At 59.3% G+C, this 24,319-nt stretch overlaps 2 protein-coding genes across 4 annotated transcripts; one reads left to right on the forward strand and one right to left on the reverse strand.

The window, feature by feature from the left end:
* The first annotated feature begins 16 nt into the window (after window positions 1-16).
* Bik (BCL2-interacting killer (apoptosis-inducing)) lies at window positions 17-16,322 on the forward strand. The gene is made up of 5 exons (XM_005379433.2): window positions 17-326; window positions 14,018-14,191; window positions 15,148-15,246; window positions 15,610-15,724; window positions 15,847-16,322. Exons 1-5 carry the CDS (start codon window positions 205-207, stop codon window positions 15,931-15,933), a joined length of 597 nt encoding a protein of 198 aa, XP_005379490.2. The 5' UTR covers window positions 17-204; the 3' UTR covers window positions 15,934-16,322.
* A 2,474-nt stretch (window positions 16,323-18,796) lies between these two features.
* Mcat (malonyl CoA:ACP acyltransferase (mitochondrial)) lies at window positions 18,797-23,959 on the reverse strand. 3 transcript variants are annotated; one of them, XM_013511610.1, is made up of 6 exons: window positions 23,484-23,959; window positions 22,078-22,165; window positions 21,487-21,704; window positions 19,515-19,699; window positions 19,254-19,336; window positions 19,038-19,126 (listed from the first exon to the last, which is right to left on the reverse strand). In XM_013511610.1, the coding sequence occupies exons 1-5, from the start codon at window positions 23,901-23,903 to the stop codon at window positions 19,255-19,257; spliced, it is 993 nt and encodes a 330-aa protein (XP_013367064.1). In that variant the 5' UTR covers window positions 23,904-23,959; the 3' UTR covers window positions 19,038-19,126; window position 19,254. The 3 variants fall into 3 exon arrangements, with proteins under 3 accessions (XP_005379491.1, XP_005379492.1, XP_013367064.1); XM_005379434.2 differs by having other exon boundaries at window positions 18,797-19,126; window positions 19,254-19,699; XM_005379435.2 differs by having other exon boundaries at window positions 19,033-19,336.
* Window positions 23,960-24,319: the final 360 nt, after the last annotated feature.

Genomic DNA, 24,319 nt, shown 5'->3' on the forward strand with positions numbered 1-24,319 from the left:
GTCCGCGCCCCCGCCGCGCGCCGGGCACCCAGATCCCCCGCCTGTGCCGGCCTGGAGCTGGGAGGGGATCCTTGCCCGAACCCTTCTCCGCCGCGGAGAGTCCGGGAGGAGTCACTCGAGGGGTGATGTCCTCGCGCTGCCCGGTGGCTAGAGGTCCCCACCCCACGATCGTGCCATCCACGCCTCAGTGTCTGCGTCCGGGCCATGGGGAGACCTCGGTGTCCCGGCCAGCGCGCCCCGCCGCCCTGGCACCGCCCTCACGCGACCTCGGGGACTGGGTTCGATCTCGGGGTCTGGAGTTGGCACCGACACAGCCCGGGTGTCCAGTAAGAGGGAAGATGGCGTCGGGCACCTGTCCCCGCTCGGATCGGGCGGCGCACCTGCCGAGGGGCGGGAGAGACCTTGGCGGGGCACCCGGGAAAAAGAAAATCCTGTTCAGGAGCTCGCGCCGGGAGCGGGCGAGGCCGCCACCTGTCCGTGACCCTGCGCGGGTGACCCGCGGGCTGCGCCGGCCGGGGGCTCTCGGGGCGCACGGGGCGGGGCATCGCGGGCGGCTAGGGCGTCGGGGTGGCCGCGGGGGCGCCTCCTCGGGTGACCCCGCCGTAACGGGCTTGAGGGTTGGGGTCGCGGCTGGTCTCACTTTCGCCGTTGGCTCTGACCCCCTGGTTGCGACCCTTTGTAACCTTCTAATTGCGGCTCTAACTTGCGCGGAATGAGCGGCCCCCTGCGGGAGTTGTTGTTGTTGATCGCACTGCTGCTGTGTAACTTTGTTTCCAGGCGGCCTGCGCGGTGCAGCCTGCCGCAGCCTGGGCGGTTGGCCTCCTCTTCCTCGCGGCCAGCGGGGTAGGGGATGGCCGCCCCGCGTCAGGACTGCGAGCGCCCGGCCCTTGGTGGAGAAACTGAGGCTCAGGTCTCTGCAAGGCGTAAATGCTCTCGGCTTGTCCGGCACAAAGCCCAGGCCCTTCGTTGGAGGCCGAATCAACGTCTGCACGGCCTCTTTCCAACTGTGTGGCTAGGACGGGCTCCCCTGCTTCTGAGTCTGTGCTTGTTGGTTCTGTAAAACATGCTCCGGCCAAGACTCCTGGCCTGGTGTGAAGAAAGTCATACTAAGTGTAGGTAGCTTTCCTAACGTTAGCTCTTTACCTGCCTTGCTTCCACCTAACTTGTGCACGCCTTGGTGCACACCTGTAATCTCGGCACGTGGAGGCGGAGGCAGGACTGCAAGGTGAAGTGTAACCCGACTGCATAGTGGGACCCTGTCTGAAAAACCACCCGGCAAAGGTTCATCTGGGCCTGCCTTGAGAGTGGCTTCTTAGGAGCGCATCCTCCTGGCATCCTGCTCTTTGGAAGTGGCAGCTGCAGGGGGGTCACCGGACACAGTAGCGGGACCCTGGTTGAGGGCAGGCCCCCGAGCCCAGGAGCAGGCGGGCGCACTCTGGCCCCTGACCTGCTCCGGGCTCGGGCTCTTCCTCCTTCCTTCCCCATGACTGTGAGTCTCAGCCTAGGATTTGGGGATTTCCCGGCGGCCCCCGCGGCTGTTCCCTGTTGCTGAGGACACAGCCTGTCAGGTCAGGTCAGAGGGATAAAGAGAGGTTCGCGCTAGCCTGGGTGCTGGCGCTGCAGGGGCGAAGGCCCCGTCTGCTGGTGCTGTCCTGCGGGCAGGGTCTGGGAGGCGGGGGACTCACAGGGCAGGAAACAGGAGCGAGCCAGGGCGTATGTGCGTGCGTGCCCCCTTCCGTCTCTGTTCCTCTCAGGGGGGCCGTTAGGATCCAAGCCCTGGGCTCTGACCCCATGACCTTTTCTAATCCTAGGCACCTCCTGGGGGCCCTGGTGCTGAACCCCTCCTGCAGCGAAGTTTCTGTTCCCTCCAGGTTTCACAGTGGGGTCAAATTCAAACACATGAAGCAGGGTGGGAGGGCCCCTCCAGTCCTGGTGAGACCCCCGCACCACCTTCTTGCTGATGGTAGGTTAGTGAATGTTCTTTATTTTTGCTCTGTGGCCTAGTATGTCCAGTGTGCCAGGGAGGCTGCTGGCTTCCAGGAGGTGAATATTCAGCCGAGGGCTGAAAATTCAGAATGTCCCTTTCTCTCAGTAACAAATTCATTTGATCAATCATTTTCGTTTTTGTAGCACTGGGGAGTGGACCCAAGGTCTCTGTACTGTGCTCCATCCCTGGCCTTTTTCATTTTTTGAGACAGGATTTTGTTCGGTCGTTAAGGTGCCCAAGCTGGATTGAAACTTGCAATCCTCCTGTCTCAGCCTCCTAAAGTGTGGGGATTACAGGTGTGTGGCACCACATCAGGCTTAATCAGTCTTCTAAGGTGTCTTCTAGTTGATTTTTTTTTCCTTTTTCTTTCTTTTCTTTTCTTTTTTTATTTTTTGGTTGTGGCGTGGATTGAACCCAGGCTGCCTGCACTTGAACCCAGGGCCAGCTCTGCCACTGAGCCGAACTCCCGGCATTGTTGCGTAGTTGAGCTTTTTTTCTAAACGACCTCAGCAGGGATAATTCTGTAGACACCAGGGACACTCTGAAGTCTCTCAAGGAATAATGTGAGGCTTAAAACAGCTCACTGGAGCGACACAGCCCAATCTCTCTGGGTGTGTGAATTACCGCCCTTTGCTGCCTCTGTTCCACCAGCCACTGCCGCCTCTGAGAAGCCCTCCCTGACTACCCTATCTCAGGGCGTAGCTGTCCCTCTTCCTATGCTGAGACTGAACTGCTCTCATGCATTTGTACACTGACTTACGCTAACCTCCCGCTCCGTGCGAAAACATCAGATGACATACAGGAGCATGCCGCCGCAGCTTAGGTGCCTGGTGGGGAGCAGGCGGAAGGCTGGCGTGGGGAATGACATCGCAGAAGCCAGAGCGCCTCCTAGCGGGCCCCTCCTGTGCTTCGGGTCCTCCCTGAGGTGAGGCGGGGGCTGGAGGGACCCCTGTGCTAGAGGCATGGTAACCCCGCCCTGTTGAGCGTCCGCCTGTTCAGCGAAGCCAGGGAGATTCTGGACAGTTAATGGCCTCTTGCCTGCAGCGCACTTGGAGCCCACGAGAACCCACCTGTTTTTCTGTGCCCAGAACAATTCCTAGCAGTGTTGAGGAAGTTCTCGGCGGCACTCGACTTTTGTTGTTGGCGGCCACCAGGAAGCCAGCGGTGGGTCTGGGCTGGACATGTGTGGCCGCTTCCTCCTCTGCCCTTTGTCCAGCTGCTGGTCTGTCAGTCCGGGTCCCCGAGGGATACGGACTGTGAGGGCCGAGGCAGCCCCGGGGCAGGTGGCCGGGGCACACGGAGGGCAGCTGATTTGCCTAGTGTCAATATTGGGATGTGACAATACAAAACACCCACTGCACTGCAGAGCAAACCTGTTTTTCTGGTGGTGGGAGAAGAGCTGGCACTGACTGCAGGTGCGCGCGCGCTCGCGCGTGTCTGGCGCTGGGCAGGGACACTGGGAATCCGTGGATCCGGGTCATTTCTTTGGCCATCAAGGGCGACATTCATGGATCATGTCCAGAGCCAGGAGCTATGAGGCTCCACCCGGAGGCCAGCGCACATCGAGCCACCGCCTGAAGGACAGCTGCATTCCCCGCACAGACTGTGGTGCCTTGCGGAGACCTGGAGCTGTGACGCGGGCTGGGCCTGCACTTGTGCACCCTGTCGGCTGAGCCCTCTGGGAGCGAGCGCTTGCTGAATACTGCCCGTGTAGCTCCTGTCCCCTTGTCCGGCCACCCTTGTCTGTCCCCCTGCCCTTCAACAGAAGGTGACTACGAGGCTCTGCACACTGTGTGCCCAGTCCTGGGTCCCCAGGCAGGAACTGGGGGGCCTGTTTGACCCCCTCCATCATCCAGTCTGGTCCCGTGGCAGTCACCCGATGGTGCGGGGTCCTTATCCTGCAGGTGGCCCCGGCTCCGGGCCGGCTGGGCAGACAGACAGGTAAACACTTACTGAGCCCATCAGGGCTGAGTGGCCAATCCAGGTCTGTTGACCCAAGGCGCGGGGACAGCCAGGGTGCTGCCCTGGGAGGGCGGGAGGAAGAGACTTCTGGCGGTGTGAGGAGGGAGCCGGCAGGTCCCCAGCTGCCCGTGGGGTCTCAGCGGGGCCGGGTGAGACCCTGAGGTGCGGAAGGAAGGAGGAGCACGCGACTGCCTGGGGTAGTGCCGCGGTGCGCATTCCCCACGCCCCAACACGGAGGGGGCAAGTACCTGCTTTGGGAATTGAGCCCTGCAGGCTCAGGTGGGGATCCTGCTTTCTGTCCTCTGATGGGAAGAAAACAGCACAGAAAGCCCCCTTTTCTGCGGGCCTTTCAAACTCGGTCAAGAGGAATTAGTAACCTGACACATACACTTTCTCTGCTGGTCAGTGTTTCTTACACTTTTTTTTTGTGCTCCCCGCACCCCCCCAAATGATGTCCCTGGGCCACACCCCCGGCTCCAGGCTGGAGTATTTCAGGAGAGGGTACTTGTTTTGCAAATGCAGACTGAGGAGTTTGGGGGCTCAGGAATTAGTTCAGTCAGGCAGCTGATGGGAAGCAGAGGGCTGGGGTCCTGGCAGTCCACCCCTCAAGAACCTGGCCCTGGGTCTGGGTCTCCCCCAGCCCAGCCTGGGGAGCTGGGTCTGCTTTCTTTGATAAGAGAAGTTAGGGCCAGGGAGATACCTCAGCAGCACAGAGCCTGCCTGGCAAGCACAAGGTCCTGAGTTCGATTCCCAGTACCCAAAAAAAAAAAAAAAGGCAGAAGTTGAGTCAGGTGTAGTGGTGCACACCTGTGATGTCAGCACTCTGGGAGGCTGAGGCAGGAGGATGGAAAAAGGTTCAAGTCTACCCTGGGCAATTTAGCAATTTAGTGAGACTCTGTCTTAAAGTAGAAACTAAGGGCTGGGGATATAGCTCTGTGCAAAGGCCTTGCATGCAATCCACAGGATTATTAAATGAACAAATAATTTTTAAAAAGGAGGTGAGCCTGGTAGCTCATGCTTATAATCCTGGCTCTCTAGGAGGCTGAGGTGGGAGGATCCCAAGTTCAAGTGCAGCAACTGAGTGATTTAATAAGACCCGGTCTGAAAATTAAAAATATAAAAGGACGGTGGGTATAGCTCAGGGCAAAGGCCTGGCTTCACTGGGACCTCTCGTACTGGGTGCCTGGCAAGAAGGGAGCAGACACCTGCGTGTGGGCGTCTGTTGTCCCTGACAGCCGCCCATCTGCGTCTCTGTGGGGTCCTCGGGTCACTGTGTGGGTGAGGGCGAGTTGTGAGCTGCTGCTCTGCTCGCCTTCATGGTTTCCAGGTTCCGAAGGGCTGCAGACTTTCAGTCCCCTGCCCCCGACCCCGCCTGAGTGTGGGCCCCATCTTCCCTTCGAGGTAACCGGGAACACGGCGCGTGCTGATGGCTGGCGTACGGGGTAACACCTGCTTTACTTACATCATTGCACGTTTCTTTGCTGACCTTAAGAAATCACCCCTAAAGGCTAAGGACGGTTCCCCGCTCCCTTGCCAGCCGCCCCATCATTCCGTCCCTCTTTGGAGGTGGCCATTCTCGGACCCTTCGGATCTCTTCTCTGTGTTTCTTTTTTTTTTTTTGCTCTTTTTCAGACAGGGTCTTGCTGTGCAGTTCAGGCTGGCCTTGAGCTCACTTTGTAGCCCAGGCTGGCCTCGAACTCACAATGATCCTCCTGCCTCAGCCTCGTGAGTGCTGGGATTGCAGGCGTGTGCCACCACGCCCGGCCTCTTCCCTGTGTTTCTGTTTACCTGTGAAGCTCGGACCGTGGAACGGGACAATTTGCGTACAGGCTGTCACTGAGGAGTCGGTTACCCTCCTGGCTCAGCAGCCTCCGTCTGTCCTGCCTGAGACCCCCGGGGGGCACCGGGAAGCCCTTTTCAGATTGTTTCCTGTTAAACGGACTGCAGGGGTGGAGCTTCCCCACTGTCTCAGGTGGGGCCTCGGCTGCAGGGAGGGAGCGTGCTCCATTGCTGTGCCGTCAGCGTCCTTGCTGGTGCCTCCGGGTTGGAAGGTGGACTTCCTGAGGCCCCGGGCCCCTGGCGTGAATCTGACTGAGGAACTGGGGTGGTGGGAGAGCCGCTGGGGAGTCAGGCTGCCAGCAGCACTGAAGCCACCACACTGGCCAGCCAGCGGTCCCCTCTAAGGGGGCGCTTGGGGCCACAGCGAGGGAGCCTCGCAGAGGCATGGGGCTGCAGAGGTGGCAGGGGACTGGGGGGTGCTGACAACACCTTCCCCAGCCTGCTGCACAGCATGTGACCTCACATGAGCCACTCCTGATTCTTTTTCACTTTTTGTTTCTTTCAATACACCCTGCCCGCCCCCCCCTCTTTTTTTGTTTTTTTGAGACAGGGTCTCACGGTATAGTTTAGGCTGCCCCTGAACTCATTATGTGGTCCACGCTGGCCTCAAACTGTGCCTCAGCCTCCTGAGTGCTGGGGTTTCAGGCCTGAGCCACCATACCCAGCCCAGCCCTTTTAGAGAGCGTCTCACTCAGTTGGCTAAACTGGACTCGTGGCTGTGATCCTCCTGCCTCAGCCTCCTAGTAGCAGGAGTTATAGGTATGCAGCACTGCAGCGGATGCCCTCTTGGGTCTGAGTTCAGTGCCCTCCCACCTAGGTGGGGCGGATGTGCCCCTGCCCTCTAGGCCTCACCAGGAAAGGCCCCCACACTTGCAGCCAGCGCTCCTTTTCACTCTGGAGATGAGGCCCATCCGCCTGATCCCTATGCTCCAGCAAGGGTAAGCGCTCTGCCCGCACTTGGGCTCAAGGTCTGCACCACGTGTGAAGGCGGAGGTCACACCGCTGGCCTGTGGCAGGGCCAAGTGGCAGTGCCCCAGGGCCACGCCATGCTGCTGCCCCCACAGGTGCAGATGAATTCCTGCCTTCTTGCCGGAGAAATCCTTTCCTTTCTCTCCCCTCGCCTCCCTCCCTCCCTTCCTTCCTTCCTTCCTTTCCGCAGTTATTTCAGCGTCACCGGTGGGAAATGCGCCCCGCCCACCCCAGACGGCTGGTCCGGGCCACCTGCGGGTGGAGCCTGCATCCCCCCGCCCCCACCCGCGGGGTTGGGGCGGGGCGGTGCAGCTCGGAGTTTCCTAAAATAAACCTTTAAGACAAATACCTCCTGCTGGGGATTTAGCTCAGTGGCACAGTGCTTGCCCAGCAAGCTCAAGGTCTTGAGTTCAATTCCCGGTACCGGAAAAAAGGCCAAAAACCAAGGAATAAAAAAAGAAGGCAGATGTTTCTGTTCATGCAAATTCAGGCCATTTACAGTATTTTGGTTTTATTTTTGAATCGGTGCCTTGTGGGAGTCGAATGGGGAGGCAGGTGGTAAACATGCAGCATGACCCCTCCCAGGACCCTGCCCCTGGGCCCTGCCTCCCTCCTCCCTGTGAGCCTGTGCAGGTCAGTGCTTATGGAAGGGCGGATGCATTCTTTTCTGCACAGTGGAAGCGAGTTACAAATGAAACTCCTGTCTTAGTTTTGTGCCTAAAGACCTAATAGTATTTGCCAGCTAATTTTTTTTTTTTTTTTTTTTTTTTTTTTTGAGACATGTAATGTCCCTGTGTGTGAAGGCTGGAACTTGAGCTGATCCTCCTGCCTCAGCCTCCCAACCCTGGGATTACCGGGGAGCTCATCTCGCCCGGCTGATGGTGGAACCTCCTCCGGGAAGCTAGGCACAGGCAGGGTAGATGTGGGGTATGTTCTAGAAAGCAGAGGGAAATGTATGGGGCTCAGATAAACCCTGGGAACTCCCCAAGGGGCGTGGGGACCCTGGTTGCCCTGGCTCTCCGATTCCCTTGCTGGCCTATTTATACACTGCCCCAGCTTTGATGGGACCCCTGCTGGGTGGCAGAAACCCGGCAACAGGGTGCCACCAATCCTGGTGATGACCCAGAGGCAGCGCTGTCCCTGGGCAGGGCCCGCCTGCCTCACAGGGCTCAGAGAGGTCCGGTGCTGCTCTGCGGCCTCACAGCAGTGGCATAGCTGGGCCCGGAGCCTGCGTCTGTCTGTCCAGCTGTGAGTTCGGAGCTTTTCTTGTAGGGTCGCCCTGGAGTTGGGTGAGCTCTCCAGGCCCAGCCCAGGCTGGCACGGAGGTGGGGAGGGGGCTTCAATGGAGCAGACAGGGACTGGGGTCTCCCAGCCGACCTCTGTGAGCCCAGTGTGGCCCATCCGGCTCTCCGTTGGCAGGACTGGGTAGGATGAGGTGTGAGGGTCTCCACCAGGACCTTGAGCCCTGGGAGCACCTGCTGGAGGCCACATTGGACAGATCTGCCTCGTTCCTGGGGGCAGAGGCTGTGTCCACTTCTGGGATGGCCCAGGGGCCAAGTCGGTCACCACAGCGGCTGGGCTGAGCCTGCTTCCCTCCACCCTTGGCCCTGGTGCCCTGCAGGTCGTGGGTGGAGCGCGCTCCTGCCCACACTGGATTTGCATCCTGACCTTTTTGGGTATAAAATAGGGCTCTTGACTACGAGGGGTTTTTCCAGTGTGAGCACGTGGGAGGGTTACTGTGGACGCCGCCTGGGTGGGGACAGGGTTAGGTGTGTCAGCTCGCACCAAAGAAGGGTTTTCAGGTACTGATTTGCAAACCTGCTGGGGAACAACAAACCCAGACGCTAAAAACCAGTCCAGTTTCCTGGATCTGTAGCTGCGATGAGCTCACACCAGGTCCTCTGGGAGTATAGTACTTTGCCTTCTTTTATTCACTTAACAAACACATATCTGCCCTCTCCCAGGCCCTGTGCTATGAGCCAGAAGTTCGTAACAGCAGCCCCTAGTCAGGTGTGGTGGCGTACACCTGCAGTTTCAGCACTCAGGAGGCTGAGGCAGGAGAACAATGTGAATTTGAGGCCAGCCTGCGCTATGTAGTGAGTTCAAGGCCAGCCTGGACTACACAGACCATGTCTCAAAAACATACTTCTACTATTACTACTACTGTAACTACGAGCAATGACCACAGCAGCTCCCGTTTCTCTTAGCCCCTCACTGTGCAATGAGCCCGTTAGCATGGATGGTATCGTTTCCTTCTCACAGCAGTCCCAAGAGTCAGGTGTTACTGGGAACCCCTGAGGCACAGAGAGGTTACGTGACTTTCCCAGGAGGAGTGTGGCTGCCTGCTGAGGATGCAGAGGCTCAGAACGTGACAAGTACAGGCACAGTTCAAGGCAGCACACTCTTTTTTTTTTTTTCCAGTACTGGAGATTAAACCCAGAGCCTTCATGCTAAGCTACATCCTCAGCCATTTGTTTTTATTTTGAGACAGATTCTCCCTAAATTGTCCAGGCTGGGCTCTAACTTGGGATCTTCCTGCCTCAGCCTCCCAGAGGCCTGGGATTACGGGCATTCAACACCAGCCCCAGCTGCATATCTTCTTGAGTGTGAGTCCAGAAGGGCTCAAGGTTGGGTGGCCCAGCCAGCATGGGGAGTCACACCCTGTGACAGGGCCCAGCCTGGGGCTGCTACCAGGGGTGGTGGGTCAGGCAGCAGGTGACCAGGTCTGAACCGCAGGCCTGCATCCCAGGCCCAAGGGAAGGCGGGGCGGAGTGGCCTCTGGGCCCTGGTACAGGGTGCTAGTCACTGTCATCGTCAGGACACAGGATTCCCTCAGCAGTGACGGTGCTCGGAGCGGCAGCACAGTCCCTCTTTCTCTGTTTCATTTTGAGACGAGGTGTTGCTGTGTGGTGCAGGTGGGCCTTGTACTCTCCATGTAGCCCAGGCTGGCCTTGAACGTGTGGAGATCCTCTGGCCTCAGCCTCCTGAGTGCTGGGATTACATAGGTGTGTGCCACCCAGCCCAGCTTGTAGCCAGGTTCTATCAGGCGCATTTGGTGCTGGTTCTGGCCTGGATGGGGGTCTCAGTAGTTTGGGGTGATTATCTCTATTTAACAGGTAGGAAAACTGAGGTCCAGGGACAGATGGGAAGAGGGAGGGGTTGGGTTGGGCGTGAGGCTTGTGTCTGTCCCAGGTGCACTCAGATGGGGATCAGTGGGGTCTGAAAGAGTCCTGAAGGGCAGGAGAGGGGCGACTGACGCCTGGCGCGGCCACGTCCTCGGCAGACCCCGACAGCTGCCCACCTGTGGCCCTGTGTCCAGCATCAGGGCTAAAGTCCCACGGGGGCCCTAGTGACAGGGCCAGGGGGGCTGGGAGTGGGGTCTGAGAAAGGCAGGGCAGCCTGGGGAGACAGGGCCCGGTGCTGAGGGGCGGGACAGGAGCACCTGCATGGATCTGCTTTCCCAGGGAAATGGCCCTTTGCATAGGTATCTCGCCTGGGCCTGCGGGCAGCCTCGGTTCTGCACCCAGCTCCTGGGGGCTGCGTGGCGCATGCGCGCATACATGCACGTATGCGCATGCGCATGCATGGAAATTTGTTCAGGCTTTCCTTTGTCGGGGTATTTTGTATCTTTTAATGGTGTGTTAGATTTTTCTACATGAGGACTTTATGCATCCGTTATTAGGTGAATCTCTGACCAGAAGCCTTTTATCCTGCAGTTCATGTAGGGGTGTCTGTTTTCTATTGCTTCTCCGCATATTGATCTGGCAGCCTTGAAACGCCCCTTGTTCTGCCAGTAGATGTCCGTTCTCGCTCTTCTTTTCTTTTCTTTCTCGTTGGTGTTTTTTGTGGTGCTGGAGACGGAACCCAGGGCCTCCCACGTGCTAAGTAGGCAAGTGCTCTTCCACTGAGCTACAGCCCAGCCCGCACTGTGTTTTATTTTATTTTGAGCCAGGGTCTTGCTCAGTTGCCCAGGCCGGCCTTGAACTCCCGACCCTCCTGCCTCAGCTCCCAAGTGACTAGAATTACAGGAGTACACCACCATGCCTGGGTCCCTTTCTTATTTTTTTAAAATTTGTTTCCAGGTCCCTTTTTAAAAATTTCTTTTTTAGTATGTGTTAGCAGTAGGTGATGGCTACGCTCCTGGCGAGGAGGGCCGTGCACATGACACATCCAATTCTTCCTACGTCCTCTGGATTCTTACGTCAGTGTCTGTAGCTGTTGTGCTGTTCAGGTGAGGAGTGGCCGCTGGCCCTGATTTGCATCCCTTTCCTTCACTCTGAGCATCTCTCCTCAACCCAGTGTCCCTGGGTGGCAGAAGCGACCAGAGAGGAGTGTGGCACAGCGCTTGCATCCCTTTCCTCCTCTCCCTCCTTTTGCTTTTCTTTTTTTTTTTTTTTTTTTTGGTCTTTTTGAGACAGGGTCTTGCTATGCAGTTCAGGCTGGCCTTGCGCTCACTTCTGTAGCCCAGGAGGGCCTCGAACTCACAACGATCCTCCTTGATCCTCCCAAGTGCTGGGATTACAGGCGTGCACCACCACGCCTGGCTTCTCCCTCCCTTCTTGACAAGTGACTGGGAGAAGGGACAACAGGGCTGGACTGCTGGCCGAAGGTGGTGTGGTGGCCCAAAGGGTCCAGGAGCTGCTGTCTGGTATCATGGGTCCCCCAGGGCCGAGTTGGGAGTGGAAAGAGGATTTGGGTGTCAGCCACCTGAAAGCCAGGTGAAGGTTGCGTCTGGCTCCTCTGGTCGCTGAGCTGGCCCAAGGGCAGCTGGACACCTTTGCATGGCGGCTCGATCTCGATTTTCCCTCGTTTTTTAAACCGCTACCAAGTGTTAGAGCTAGAGGTGGCCGCAGCTCAGTGGTGAGCGCTTGCTCAGCATGCACGAGGCCTTGGGTTCCATCCCCAGCACTGCAAAAACAGGGGAGGAGGTTGCACTAAGAGCAGCTCCCCTGCCAGGTATACAGGTGTGGCCAGGGCCTTCACGGCCTCCCGCCCAGTGGCTGAGGGTAGTGACCGGATGGACGCTGTAGCCGCCAGTACTGCCTGCAGGTGCGTCCCAGGCGTCCCCTGTCAGCGGCTGGGGCCTGAGGGGAAGGTGTTGTGTGACAGGTGTGGCCACGTGGGCCCTGCCTGGCCCTTTGTGGCGGCCGCAGCCGTGGCTATGTCTGCCTGATTTTCCACCTACCCCTGCTGGGCCTCTGTCCTGAACAGCGATCTGCCTCCCCATCTTCCTCCTAGGAGGCTGAAACAGCTGTCTCTCTGCTGCTGCAGGAGGCCTGGGCCTTTGTTCTTTCTCCGGTTCTAGAAGGAAGAGCAACCCTGTCTTTCGATGGTGTCTCTCTCAAAGCCTAGGCTGCGCCACACCCTGTGCCCGGCCCGGTGGCCGATGATGTCACCGTGTGCCTGCCTGTCTCCCTGGCTTCGAGCTGTGGGGTGCGTTGTTATGAGTCACCTGCCTGGAGTCAGCCCCAGGTCACCTGAAGGATCTCAGCCTGGGTCGCTTTTCCTGGGCCTGCTTCTGCAGTCACTTTGAGCGTGGGTGGACAGAGGGGCACTCCAGGGTGGGGGGGGCATGTGGACCTCTGTCCCTACTTGGCTCGGTAGTGGGCTTCTCTAAGCCCCAGGGATCCTATGAACAAAAAAAAAAAAAATCAAAGGACATCTTGGGGAGAGAGCTTGGTGCAGACAAACAGGAGGAATTCACGCAGAAGATCCGGGATGGAATTGTAAGAACATAGCGGGTTGAGCTGGATGTGGTCATGCACACTCACAGTCCCAGAACTCTGGAGGCTGAGGCAGGAGGATCCCAAGTTTTAAGCTCAGCCTGGACAATTTAGTGATTTCCTTCTGAGCGGTGCCCTTGGGCCCAGGCTTCCTCTGCCTGTCCCCGTGTACCCTTAGCTGGCTGTTGCAGCTCCAGCCCTCACTGCTGTGTTCATAGCACTGAGGAAGACGAGCTGGCCTGGATGTGTTGGTTCCTTTCCTTCAGCCCCTACCTGCGCTTCTGAGGCCAGCAGGGAGCTGCAAGGGTTGCTGGGAAATAGGGGAAGGGAGGGTCATGATCAGCTCAGATGGGTGGGTGGGCAGGGTCAGCGGAGCAACACAGGCTGTGCTAGCAGGGGCCAGGGAAAGGTCGTGATGTGTGGTATGTGTAGAGGAGGGGCAGCTCCTGTGGGAGCTGGGAATGTGGACAGCTCTCCCCATTGGGCTTACTTGCCTGTCTTGCTCCAGAGAAATAGCAGACGTCGAAAACACAGGTGTCCCCTCCCATGAGGCTGAGGAGTTGCTGTAGCTCGGAGCTGGCCTTCATCCCCTCTGCTGACAGTAGACACCTGGGCTTTTGGGCTTGGCTGCTCTGATGTTATTTCACAAAAGAAAAAATTTGAGGGCCCTGGTGCATCAAGTGCCCTCTAGAGAGATGGAGGAGAACAGAGAGGCTTGGTGACTGGCTCTGAGACACACAGCCTGGAGGATGGCTCTGGCCAGTTAAAGGGGAGGGCAGGGAATTGGGGAGGGAGCTGTGCAGAGGGAGAAAGGTCTGACACCGGTCCTCACCACTAAGAGGGTCGAAGCCCACACTCCTGTAAGAAAAAGCTGGGCACACACCTGTGGGAGGCTGAGGCAGGAAGATCCCAAGTTTAAGCCTGGCTTGGATAATTCAGTGACTTTAGTGAGACTGTTGCAAAATAAAACATAAAAAAAGAGCTGGGGATGTAGCTTGATGCGAGGGCCCTGGGTTAAATCCCCAGTGCCACCAAAAAAAAAAAAAAAAAAAAAAGAAGATTAGCTCATTTGCTTATTTAGTTAATGGTGCTGAGCCCCTCTTCAGACAGGGTCTCAGTTGCTCACACAGCACTTGAACTTGTGATCCTGCCTCAGCCTCCCCAGCTTCTGGGATTACAGGCCTGTGCTACCCTGCCTTGCTAACTTTTTTTTTTTGTTTAGTGTTTTGAGGCAGGGTCTCACTACATAGTCTAGGCTGGTCTTGCACTCACTGTGTAGCCCACGTTGGCCTCAAACCTGAAGTAATCCTCCTGCCTCAGCCCCTCAAGTGCTGGGATTACAGGCGTGCGCCACCACGCCCAGCCTATAACATTTATTTCATCAGTGTTTCATGTGACCTGAGGGCTTGTGGACAAGAAGACCCAGGGAGGGCTGGGTGTGGCTGGGTAGTATGGCACTTGCCCAGAAGTGTCCTGTCCTGAGTTGCACCTATTCCCTGGGGTCTGGTGACACTGAGGCTCTGTCTCTGTCCTCCAGAGATATGTCAGAAGCAAGACCTGTCACCAGGGACCCGCTCATGGAGGCCCCGCCATACGAGCCGCTACCCGGGCCTCTGTTGGCTGAAGGCGCCTTGGGTGTGACGCAGCCCTTGCGGGGGGAGGACCTCGGTCCCCCCGGGGACACTAACCTCGTGGGATGCCTGGAAGGCAGGTAGGTCTCAGGATGCTGGCCTGGGGGGCGGTGTGCTCCTGCAGCAGGAGGCAGCGGGGGAGGGGATGGTCCCTGAGTGGGCATCCTCGCTGCGCACCTTGGCCCCTGGTGCTCCAAAGGCAGCTACCAGGGGCCTGGACGCTGGCTGTCGTAGGGCTCCCACCTGGCCTGAGGGGTCATAGGAGCGCCTGCTTCTGCTGGCCGCCTCAAGGCCTGGCCCAGAGCCAGGCCCCTTGAGGCCCCATGGCCTCAGGATGAGGAGCTTGCACAGGGGTGCTGGGCAGAGCTGGGCGGGCACCTGTGCCCGAGTTCCAGGAGCTCAGGACTCTGGCCGAGATCCCGGCGGCACGGCGTCACCTTCGGGGAATGTGGGCGGTTCCTGAGAGCTGATCAGAGCCGGCAGGGCGAGCCACAGAGGGCCTGGGTTTGGTCCGGGTGTGCGCATGTGTGCGCGTGCACACATATGTGAGTGTGTACTCGTGCCTGGCACTGGGTGCGTGTGCTCACCCCCCCTCAGTCGAGGACTTGGGTTAGAAAGTGGGGGCCAGCGTGCGCCTGTGACCGTCTCCATTCCCAGATGGGTGATGACCCTAGTCCCCAGAGCTAGGGCTCTAAGTTGGTGGTTTCAGGACTGGTGTCACCGGAGGGGCAGCTGAGACCCCTGTAGGGAGCCAGCCTCAAATCTGCCCACCCATTGTGCACCCATCCTGCCAAGACTGCGGGGCATGGGGGGGCTCCCAGAAAACTGAGAATGCCCAGACTTTCCTGGGGTGTAGCGATCAGATCCGTGGATGCCAGGCAGATTCCCACAGCCGCCCCAGGATGCCTCACCCGAGAGCCAGGGGGCTGGGACCGCCTGTCTGGGTCTCAGGCCCCTCTTTGAGCCCCTCAGAGCCCAGCTGTGCACGGGGACACGGGGTGTGTCACCCACCACAGCCACCCACCCCTCCCCACAGCAGCCTGGTGGCCCTGCGGCTGGCCTGCATTGGCGATGAGATGGACCTGCGCCTTCGGGGCCCCCGCCTGGCCCAGCTGCCCGGGAGGGCGGTGCACAGGTACCCCGCGGGCCCCCGGGTGGGTGGGAGGCCGGGAGGAGACACCCACTCCCAGGCAGTGCCCACCCTTCACCTCCCCCAGCCTTGGACACAGCACTCCGCCCAGGCGCCGACTTCGAGGGCAGTGTGGGCGAGTGGGGCCCTGGGGAGGGCGGCAGGATGGTGGCGGCAGGGGCGGCGGTCACAGCTGCGTCCCACACAGCCAGCTCGGAGCTGGCCCAGCACCCTGCGGCCAGCAGGTGGGGAGGAAGCAGGAAGTTGGGTGTGCAGCAGGCAGCCTGGAGGCGTGGGGTAGGGGACAGGCCCTTGACCCCCTCCGCACTGGCGTCCCGCTCACAGGCGCCCCCTCCGATTGTCTTACAGCCTGGCCGTCGCTTACAGCCAGACGGGGCTCTGGGGCGTGCTCAGAAGGCTGACCTGCGGTCTCACCAGCCTCAGGGACGTGTGGGCCTGGGGGCGCCTGGTCTCCCGCGCCTGGGTAAGAGCCCGGGTCGTGACTGACCCCTGCCTTCCTCCTCCTCACGGGCCACCTTCCTGTCCTCCCACCCCTGCCCGCCCCTCTGCCTCATCCAGCCCTCACTGTCCCCTCCGGTCCCGCAGGTGAGCCCCGGCCGGGCCTGCAGGCGGCTGCTGCCCGTGCTGCTGCTGCTGCTGCTGCTTGGGACGCTGCGCCGGCTGCTGCAGTGAGGCTGGGGTCGGGCGGGGCTGGACCCTGTCCCCCTCGGCCACCACCGCCACTCCCAGGTGGCCACTGCCTGGCCAGCTTTGTTCTTTTTAATGGTAGTGTTTTCTGAAGATCCTTTTTATATTTAAGCTCAAGATAGTGCTGGAACACTGCTGAGATTTCGCACAGGAGTTTGCGCTGTTTTTCTAGGGAATGAATTCTTTATACCTCGGGGCGTTACTGGTTAACGCCTGTCCTTGTGCTCGGCTGGCTGGGCCGCTCTTCCCTGGGCTGGTTACATGGGTGGCAGGGGCGTGCCGGTCACACCCGTGTCACTGATGCCTGAGGCACACGGAATCTACTGGTCTAGATTTCTGAGAGGTGGAGAGTTCAATAAAATGTTGGTTTCCAACTGTGCTCATGTCCTGTGTTGCAGCGCCCCTAGAGGCCGGTCACGTGGAGGGAGGAGAAGGTGGGCTCTGGGCCGGTCCTGTGCCTGGGGACTGCCGGTCCTGGCTCGGGTTTGCAGGGTCTGCCCCCTCCCTGTCCGGCCCTGGTGCCTGAAGTTCACCATTAGGGATTATTTCCTTTGTACCGCATGCAGTGCCTCGTAGGGAGGCATGTAGGAAATGTGTGTCCCCTGCCTATCTCGTGTCCACTTGTCCTGGAGGGGCCAGCTGAAGGGGTCAGCTGGAGAGCAGCCTGGACAAGGGGAGCCAGGGGAGGGGCCAGGCGCCCACCCTGTGGGCTCAGTACCTGCCTCAGTACCAGACTCGTGTTGTTTTTGAGGCCCCACTGAGGACCCCAGAACTAGGGCTCTAAGTTGGCTTCCCACTTGCATCAAAAGTGCCCACACTGGGTTGGGGTTCCCACAGCCCTCCAGGCCCCACACCCACCTAGGGCACTACAGCCCCCCAAAACCTAGGGCCCAGGCTGCCCCCTCCTGCCCCTCACCCCTCCAGCCTTCGCCCACTGGTCCAGCCCTCCTTCCGGCCCAAGGCTGTCCCCAGAGGGCTGCCACCTGCGTGCGGGTGACCGGCCAGTGCTGGGTTCTCGTGCCAGGTTGGGACGGGACGGGGATGGCATGGGCAGCCCCCTGGGGACCTGCCTCCTCCACAGCCGTCACTGGTCCAGGAGGTGAGCGCTGGGAGGCAGGTGCTGGGCCTGCCCTGAAGGAACAGGGCAGCAGGGCCTTCCCAGGAACAGGTGGCAGCTGCCGCCCACCACCGTGGCCCATGGCCTCCCAGCACCGGGTGCCGCAGCCTCTTGGCCCCCTTCCTCCTCGACCTTGCAGCTGGGACTCTTGGCTGGCACCACACTTGCTCAGCACCCCCAAGGCCACACCCGGAGCTGCCCTGGAGGGATGGGGCCTTGCGGTCCCGAGAGTTCCCACAGGATGGCACCCCCACCACAGCAGCCTGGGTCCTGTGGGGCAGGGGCCACAGGCTGCTGGGGTGACTCCCTCGGGAGGTGATAAAGCAGCAGGCACAAGTGACCCGTCCAGGGGCCCCAAGGTTCCCAGAAGGGCCTGTACACTGAACAACTGTCGTGGCTCAAAGGCTGCCGTCTGAACCAGGTCCTTGCCGGTAGAATTCCTGAAGACAGGGCAGGACAGCTTCTCAGAAAGGAAGCACCCAGGGAAGCTGTTGCTGTGGGTGGGAGAGCAGACTGGGGCTGCAGGGACCTGGGCCTCAGGACAGTGCAGGAGCTGCCTCCCTCCGCTCACGGCGCCCTCACACAGGCCCTTGCCATGCTGCATGCAGCTCCCTTACTGGGGATTTGGGTCCTTGCAGCTGACTGGAGTTCCAAGCTCCCATCCTGTGCAGCGCTGCTGAAGCACCCAGCCTGGGGCTGTGGGCCGCTTACACCTCCCACGCTGCTGGGACTTAGGCCCCACAAAGGCATTTAGACTTGGTATTTAGAAGCCAGGTGCGGTGGCCCACGCCTGTAAGCTCAGCACTCTGGGAGGCTGAGGCAGGAGGATCCCAAGTTTCAGCCCAGCCTGGACAACTGAGACTCTGCCCTGAAAAAAAAGGGTGTGGTAGTGCATGCCTGTAATCCCAGCCCTTGGGAGGCTGAGGCAGGAGGATTGCTGAGTTCAAGGCCAGCCTAGGCTACAAAGTGGGTTCAAGGTCAGCTTGAACTGCATAGTGAAATTCTGTCTCAAAAAGGCAAAACAAAACAGAGAGAGAAAGGGGAGGCTTAGGAAGTACCTCAGTGTGAAGCCCTGGGTTCAACCCCCACTATGGAAAGGGGACTGTAGCTGGATATGGTAGCGCACACCTATAATCCTGCACTCTGGGAGACTCAGGCGAAATAATTACAAATGTGAGCCCAGCCTGGACAACTTAGACCCACCTCAGAAATAAAAACGAAGCCCTGGGCTACAGCTCAGTGAACCCTGGGTTTATCCCCAGGACTGCAAATACAAAGTTCCTGGTGCAGAGCAGTTCCTCCCAGCTCGGCGTGTGGTGTGCACCTTTAGTCCCAGCTACCCTGGAGGCTGAGGCAGGTGCATTCCCTGAGCCCAGGAGCTCAAGAACGGCCTGGGCAACAAACAAGATCCTGTCTCAAGAAACACAAAACTAAGTTCTTTCCAAAGACTTCCCATGCTCCCGCCAATACCCACTGAGGCCCAGGTGAAGAGCGTGTCGTTAAAACCTGGAGTGGCCCCAGCCAGGGCTGCGTGGAAATGTGTGCGGCTGTGGAGTCACCGTGCCTGGAAACACTGTCACAGAGGGGACATCCCACACACCCACGGGCCGGCAGGGCCCCGCCAGGAAGTGCCCCGGCGTGTGACCCGCGCTCGTGCTATGGGAATACCGAAGGACGTCACAGAACACGTTCCCGCACACGCACGCCACACCGAGAGATGCGACACAGGGCTCAGGCTGCTCACAAAGGCTCGTGTTCAGCACCAGAGTGGTGGGGCGTGGGACACGACACCTGGGCGTCCCACCCGTGCACTCCATCGAGCCCCGGGCCCTCCCTGCCACCTGTCTGCACACAGCAGGCACGTGACAGGCTTCCTAGACGCACAAGGGTCGCAGGACTCGGTCTTCCAGCTGTCGGGGAGCAGGCTGGCTGCTGAGGCCTCACAGAGACAGGGACGGAGGAGCTGAGGCCCTGGCCAGGCTGCAGCAAGGCCACCGCCCGCAGTGCGGCCAGCTCCACAGAACCAGCGTGCTGGCCTCGTCCCCAGCACCTGACCTTTCTCTGGGAGGAGGGATGGGCTGGGTCACTGCAGAGATCCCCACTCTTCCAAAGCTCAGGCACGCAATGCTTCCCCTCCGCCCTGTGCAGGCGCTGCAGACTGGGTCCCCGCTCTGGCCCGCAGGGTCACCTCAGAGAATCCTCGGGGTCCAGGGCCTCGTCTGGGGCCTCGACTGACTGCAGCACGTCCACATGGTCGTAGGACTTCCAGGCCTGCAGGTTACAGCTCCGGAGGATGCTGCCCAGCTGCTGCCCAGGGCCGACCTCCCACGTCCTGGGGAAAGCGGTGCCCTTCCTGCGCTCGTAGATGGCATGCATGGTCTGCTCCCACTTCACCGGGGACACCAGCTGCTGCCCCAGCAGCTTCCGGATGTGCTGGGGGTGCATGTACCTGTTCCCGTTCACGTTGGCGTGCACGGAGACCAGCGGCCGCTTGATGTCGATGGCCTTCAGAGCCTGCGCCAGGGGCTCCACGGCCGGCTCCATGAGGCGGGTGTGGAAGCCGCCGCTCACCGGCAGCATCTTGGTGCGCCGGAAGTGGTACTTGGAAGAGTTCTGCCGGAGGAACTGCAGGGCCTGGGGGGGCGGTCATGGAAGCAGAGGTTGGGGAGAGCTGTGCGGACCTCGTCCTGTGCACACGGTATGTGCATTGCCACACTTTCCCACTTGGGTCTAACCCCCGACGCCTTGGGTAATTTTTTTTTTGTAGCACTGAGCACTGGTCCTGGGCCTTCCTACTGAGCTATGTCCCCATGCCCAGTACTTGTCAGTGTTTATTCTTTTTTACTTTGAGACAGGGTCTTGCTGAGCTGCCCAGTCTGGGCTTCAACTTACAGTGCTCCTGCCTCAGCCTCCCACAGTGGTGGGATTATAGCCCAGCACTACCATGCCCAGCCTTGGGTGATAACCCTAATTCACGTTTAGTTCCGGTTAAACTCAGGTGTACATCCAGGCTTCCCGAGGTCATCCTTCAGGCACCTGAGCGTTTACATGCCCCAGCCGGGAAGGTGACCGCGGTACAGCCCGGGAGCTGTCACTGTGGAAACACGGGTCTGGTCAGGGTGGTGGCCCAGGCCGGCCACTGCACATCTTGTCCCTCCTCTTCCTGCTGCTCCCTGAAACAAGCACAGTCTCCCCCCTCCCCACAGCTGCTGGGGGGCGGCACCAGCTGGAACATGAGACAGCATCTGACAGGAGATGGCACCCCCAAAGAAGCGTACTCCCTCTCAACTAGAGGGTCACCATGCCAGGGTCCAGCCGGCTGCTCCCCAGCAGGCCTGCAAGCTTTGCTCTACACTGGGTACAGGAAAGGGCCCTCATCAGGGCCCTTGCGGGTGCCACTTCTGGGTCCCAAAGAACAGGCCAGGGACTCCAGGAGCCGTGCCCCAGCTGCAGTGCACACGGCAGGAGCTCGGCCAGACCCTCTGGGTGCTTCCTGAAGCGGCTGGTAGGAACGAGCAGTCACCCTGTGATTAACTCCTTCCCGTCATGTCTCCGTGGTCACAGAGGGGGCTGCGGCTCTCACAGGTGCTGTCTGAGGACATGCGGTGGGGGCCAGGTCTTGATGTGGGAGGAGGCAGTGAGTGTGGAGGAACTAAGGCCAGAGTGAGACCAGCTCTTGGGTTCAGGTTCTGCCTCCAGATGTGCGCTATGGAGCGCACCTATCATCTGTAACTTCAGCTGCTTTGGAGGCTGAGGCAGGAGGATTGCCTGAAGTTGGAGGCCAGCCTGGGCTACAATGTGAGATCAAGACCAGCCTAAACTTCATAGTCTGTCTCAAAGGGGAAAAAAAAAAGAAAAAAAGAATCACCTCCAAGCCAAGTGTGGTGATGTGCACCTGTGATCCCAGCACTCTGGGAGACTGAGGTAGGGAATTGCAAATTTGAGCTTGGCCTCAACAACTTAATGACCCTGTCTTGAAATTTTAAAAGGGCTGGGGATATAGGTATCACTCACCGCGCAGGCCCTCAGTTCAGTCCCCAGTACTGCAAACACACACACACACGCTGCAAATGCCAGGCCCTCTCCTGGGTTCCGCGGCCCTCCCCATCTTGAGCCATGCACATGGACCCAACTGTCCTTTCCATGGGCTTCCTACCTCCCTGCTTATGGGCCACTTCCTGGCAAACTCCTGCTCACCCTTCAGGAGCCCATTCTACAGGCTCCCCGTGTTGGGCTGTCCCTGCCACAGCTCCTGCCCCGAGTGTCCCAGGCACATGGGCCTCCCCTTCACAGCAGGACTCTGACCGAGTGGCCTGTGTGTGTCCAGTGCTGGTGACACCCACTGTGCTGAGGGGCTCTGCAGGTGCAGAGCACCCCCCACCGCCGGGCTGGGATCTGTGAGGGGGCCCCGCCACACCCACCTCTAGGTGTCCGGAGACGACCCTGCAGTGCGGGAAGAGATAGTTGGACACCTCGCACACCGGATCCTCGATGCCCAAGGACCTGCAGTGTTCCCGGGCGTCCAGACAGGCAGAGGCAAACTTGGACTGAGGCTGGCCGAGCACAGACAGCATGCCGCTGGGGGTGGCTTCCGACGCCACCTGCATGGCCTCAGCGCGGACCTTCACGGCGTACAGCCCTGTGGACAGCAGGTGAGACTGACTCAGGTCCCCATGGCCGGCAGGGCCACACTGCACCTGCCTGTGTCTGCTAGGTTCCACAGTCGCTCCCATCCAGTCACTTCCTGCCCCAAAGCCAGGTGGGTGCAGGGCAGGGGTGTTCTTCGGGGTGCTTCTGCCCCAGCATAGGGACTAGAGATTGACTGACACATACGAGTCTCCTGACGTGCGACAGGGACAGGCCAGGGACGCTGCTACAAACAGCACCCTACAATGAACAAGACAGCTCCACCCCAAAGAACTGCCCAGTGCCAATGTCAAAGCACCCCGAGGGGAAACCCGGGGAGGGCCGGCGAGACCCCGCCCTGGTGAGCCCAAGGCTCTCCCTCGTACCTTCAGCAAACTCCATGGCTCCAGCAAAGACGAGGGCTGCGAATTCCCCCACACTGAATCCGGCGGCCGCGACACAGTTCTCAATCACCTGCAGCGAAGACACAAGTGAGGCCAGAGGCTCTGGGGGAGCTCAGTGCCAGGGGCTGCACCTGTGGTCGTGAGCTAGGTACCCCTGGCCTGGTGCTCCAGCTAGAAGAAGACCCGGCGGGGGCCCTGACAGTCACTGAGTCCGGTCCTGAAGGGTGAGGACCCCACGGCGTGGCTCTGGATCCTCTCACCTCTGCGTGGAGCGGCCTCTCAGGCCATGGGGTATGGGGAAGTTGGGTGGCTAAAAGCATCACATTTTTTTTTTTTTTTTTGGTACCGGGAATTGAACTCAGGACCTTACACTCGCCAAGCAGGCACTTGTGCCACTGAGCTATATCCCTGGCCCCAAAGCATCACTTTTGAAGTCACAGGCTGGGTATCTTAGCCTGGGACAGTTCGCTCATGTCTCTCAGCCTCTGTGCCCTCTGTGAAACGAGGGGAGAGCGGCTCATGCCCCTGCCGAGGGGAATATGTGCAAATAACGTCTGTAAATTGCTCCGCACAGACCTGGCCCAGGTTAAGCATGGAAAGAATGTTACTAGCAGTCAGGGCTCAAGAGAACTCCCTAACTGCTCTGCTATCCCCGAGTATTCTTTCTTCACCCACCACATGGCAGTATCCATCTCCCAGCGGGCTGAGTGTGAAAGGAAGGAGCTCACGGACCAGCTTAACGTTTACTGTCTTGATGCTGTCCGATAGTAACAGCAGCTGATTCACCACTTTCAAGGAAAATCACATTCTCAAATATCTGAGGCTGAGGCAGAAAAATCGAAAGTTAAACTCAGCTCGAGGGTCTGGGGATTTAGCTCAGCGGCACAGCGCCTACCTGGCAAGCACGAGGTGGTGAGTTCGATTCTTGGTACTGGAAAAAAACAAGAAAAAAAAGCCCCCCAAAACAAATAAACTCAGCTAGAGCAACTTAGCAAGACCCTATCTCGAATATAAATACAAATAAAGGGGGCTGGGGATGTAGCTCAGTACAAAAGCCCTGGGTTCAATCTGCAGTACCAGAAAAAAAAATTAGGATTGAGTTTAAGCCTGTTTAAATTATGCAATACAGAGAATTAAAAATCACAACCCCTTTCTCGGCTCTTTCTGTGACTTATCGATATATATATATATATATATATATATATATATACACACACATATATATTTGTTATCCGTCTGCAGTAGATGTCAGCTCCCCGGGGCGGGGATCTAGGTGTTGCCACGGCGCCTACAGCAGGGCCTGGCCCCTCTGGAACTCAGTCCGAAGCTGCCCTGTGAGTCGGGCTCGGCAGCCCGCGTTTCCCGCCGTCCCGGGGCCTCGGCCTCACCGCCGGCTGCAGGTGATTGAGTTTCTCCACGGCGGCCAGCGAAGCCACGAAGACGGCGGGCTGGCAGTGGACGGTGCGGTCCAGGTCCTCCTGCGGCCCGTGCAGGCTCAGCTCCAGCAGGTCGTAGCCCAGCACGTGGCGCGCGGCGGCGTAGAGCTCGCGCACGCGCGGGAAGCCCAGCAGCCCGCGGCCCATGCCCACCACCTGGCTGCCCTGGCCGGGGAACAGCAGCACCGTGCCCTGGCCGGGCGGCCGCCGCGCCCGCGCCGCCGACGGCCCCTCCGCCGCCGCGGTTGCGTCCCGCAGCAGCTCCGCCACATCCACGGCCCCTGGCGGGGGCACTGGAAAGCTCGAGGCGCCGCCATAGCAGCGGGCGCCCCAGCCCCGGGCCCACGCGACTCGCGTGACCCGGGCGCTCATAGTGAGACACTTTCCTGTGCGCGTTACCGTGGCGACTAATGCCAGACTGCGGCGGCGCGACGCAGCGTAGTCCCTGGCGTATCTCCTGCCGGGCTGTCCCGAGCACCGGGGGCCAGAAGAAAGGTTCCGCGATTATCAGTTCCCTCCGGGCTCCAAGACCTTTACGGCTGCGTGTCGGAGGCCCGTGACCATTGCACTTCTTTAAATTTCCCTAGGCAAGGACCAGATGCGACGCATTATTCGTAAACTAAACAATGGATTGCAATGTAATCGTCTTTTTATTTTATTTTATTTTTTGTCTTTTTGAGACAGGGTCTCACTATGCAGTTTAAGCTGGTCTTGAACTAATTTTGTAGCCCAGGCTGGCCTTGCACTCGTAACGATCCTCCTGCCTCAGATCTCCCGAGTGCTGGGAT

The sequence above is a fragment of the Chinchilla lanigera genome, unplaced genomic scaffold (assembly GCF_000276665.1).
Source record: "Chinchilla lanigera isolate Chin_1 unplaced genomic scaffold, ChiLan1.0 scaffold00012, whole genome shotgun sequence".
Classification (NCBI taxonomy): domain Eukaryota; kingdom Metazoa; phylum Chordata; class Mammalia; order Rodentia; family Chinchillidae; genus Chinchilla; species Chinchilla lanigera.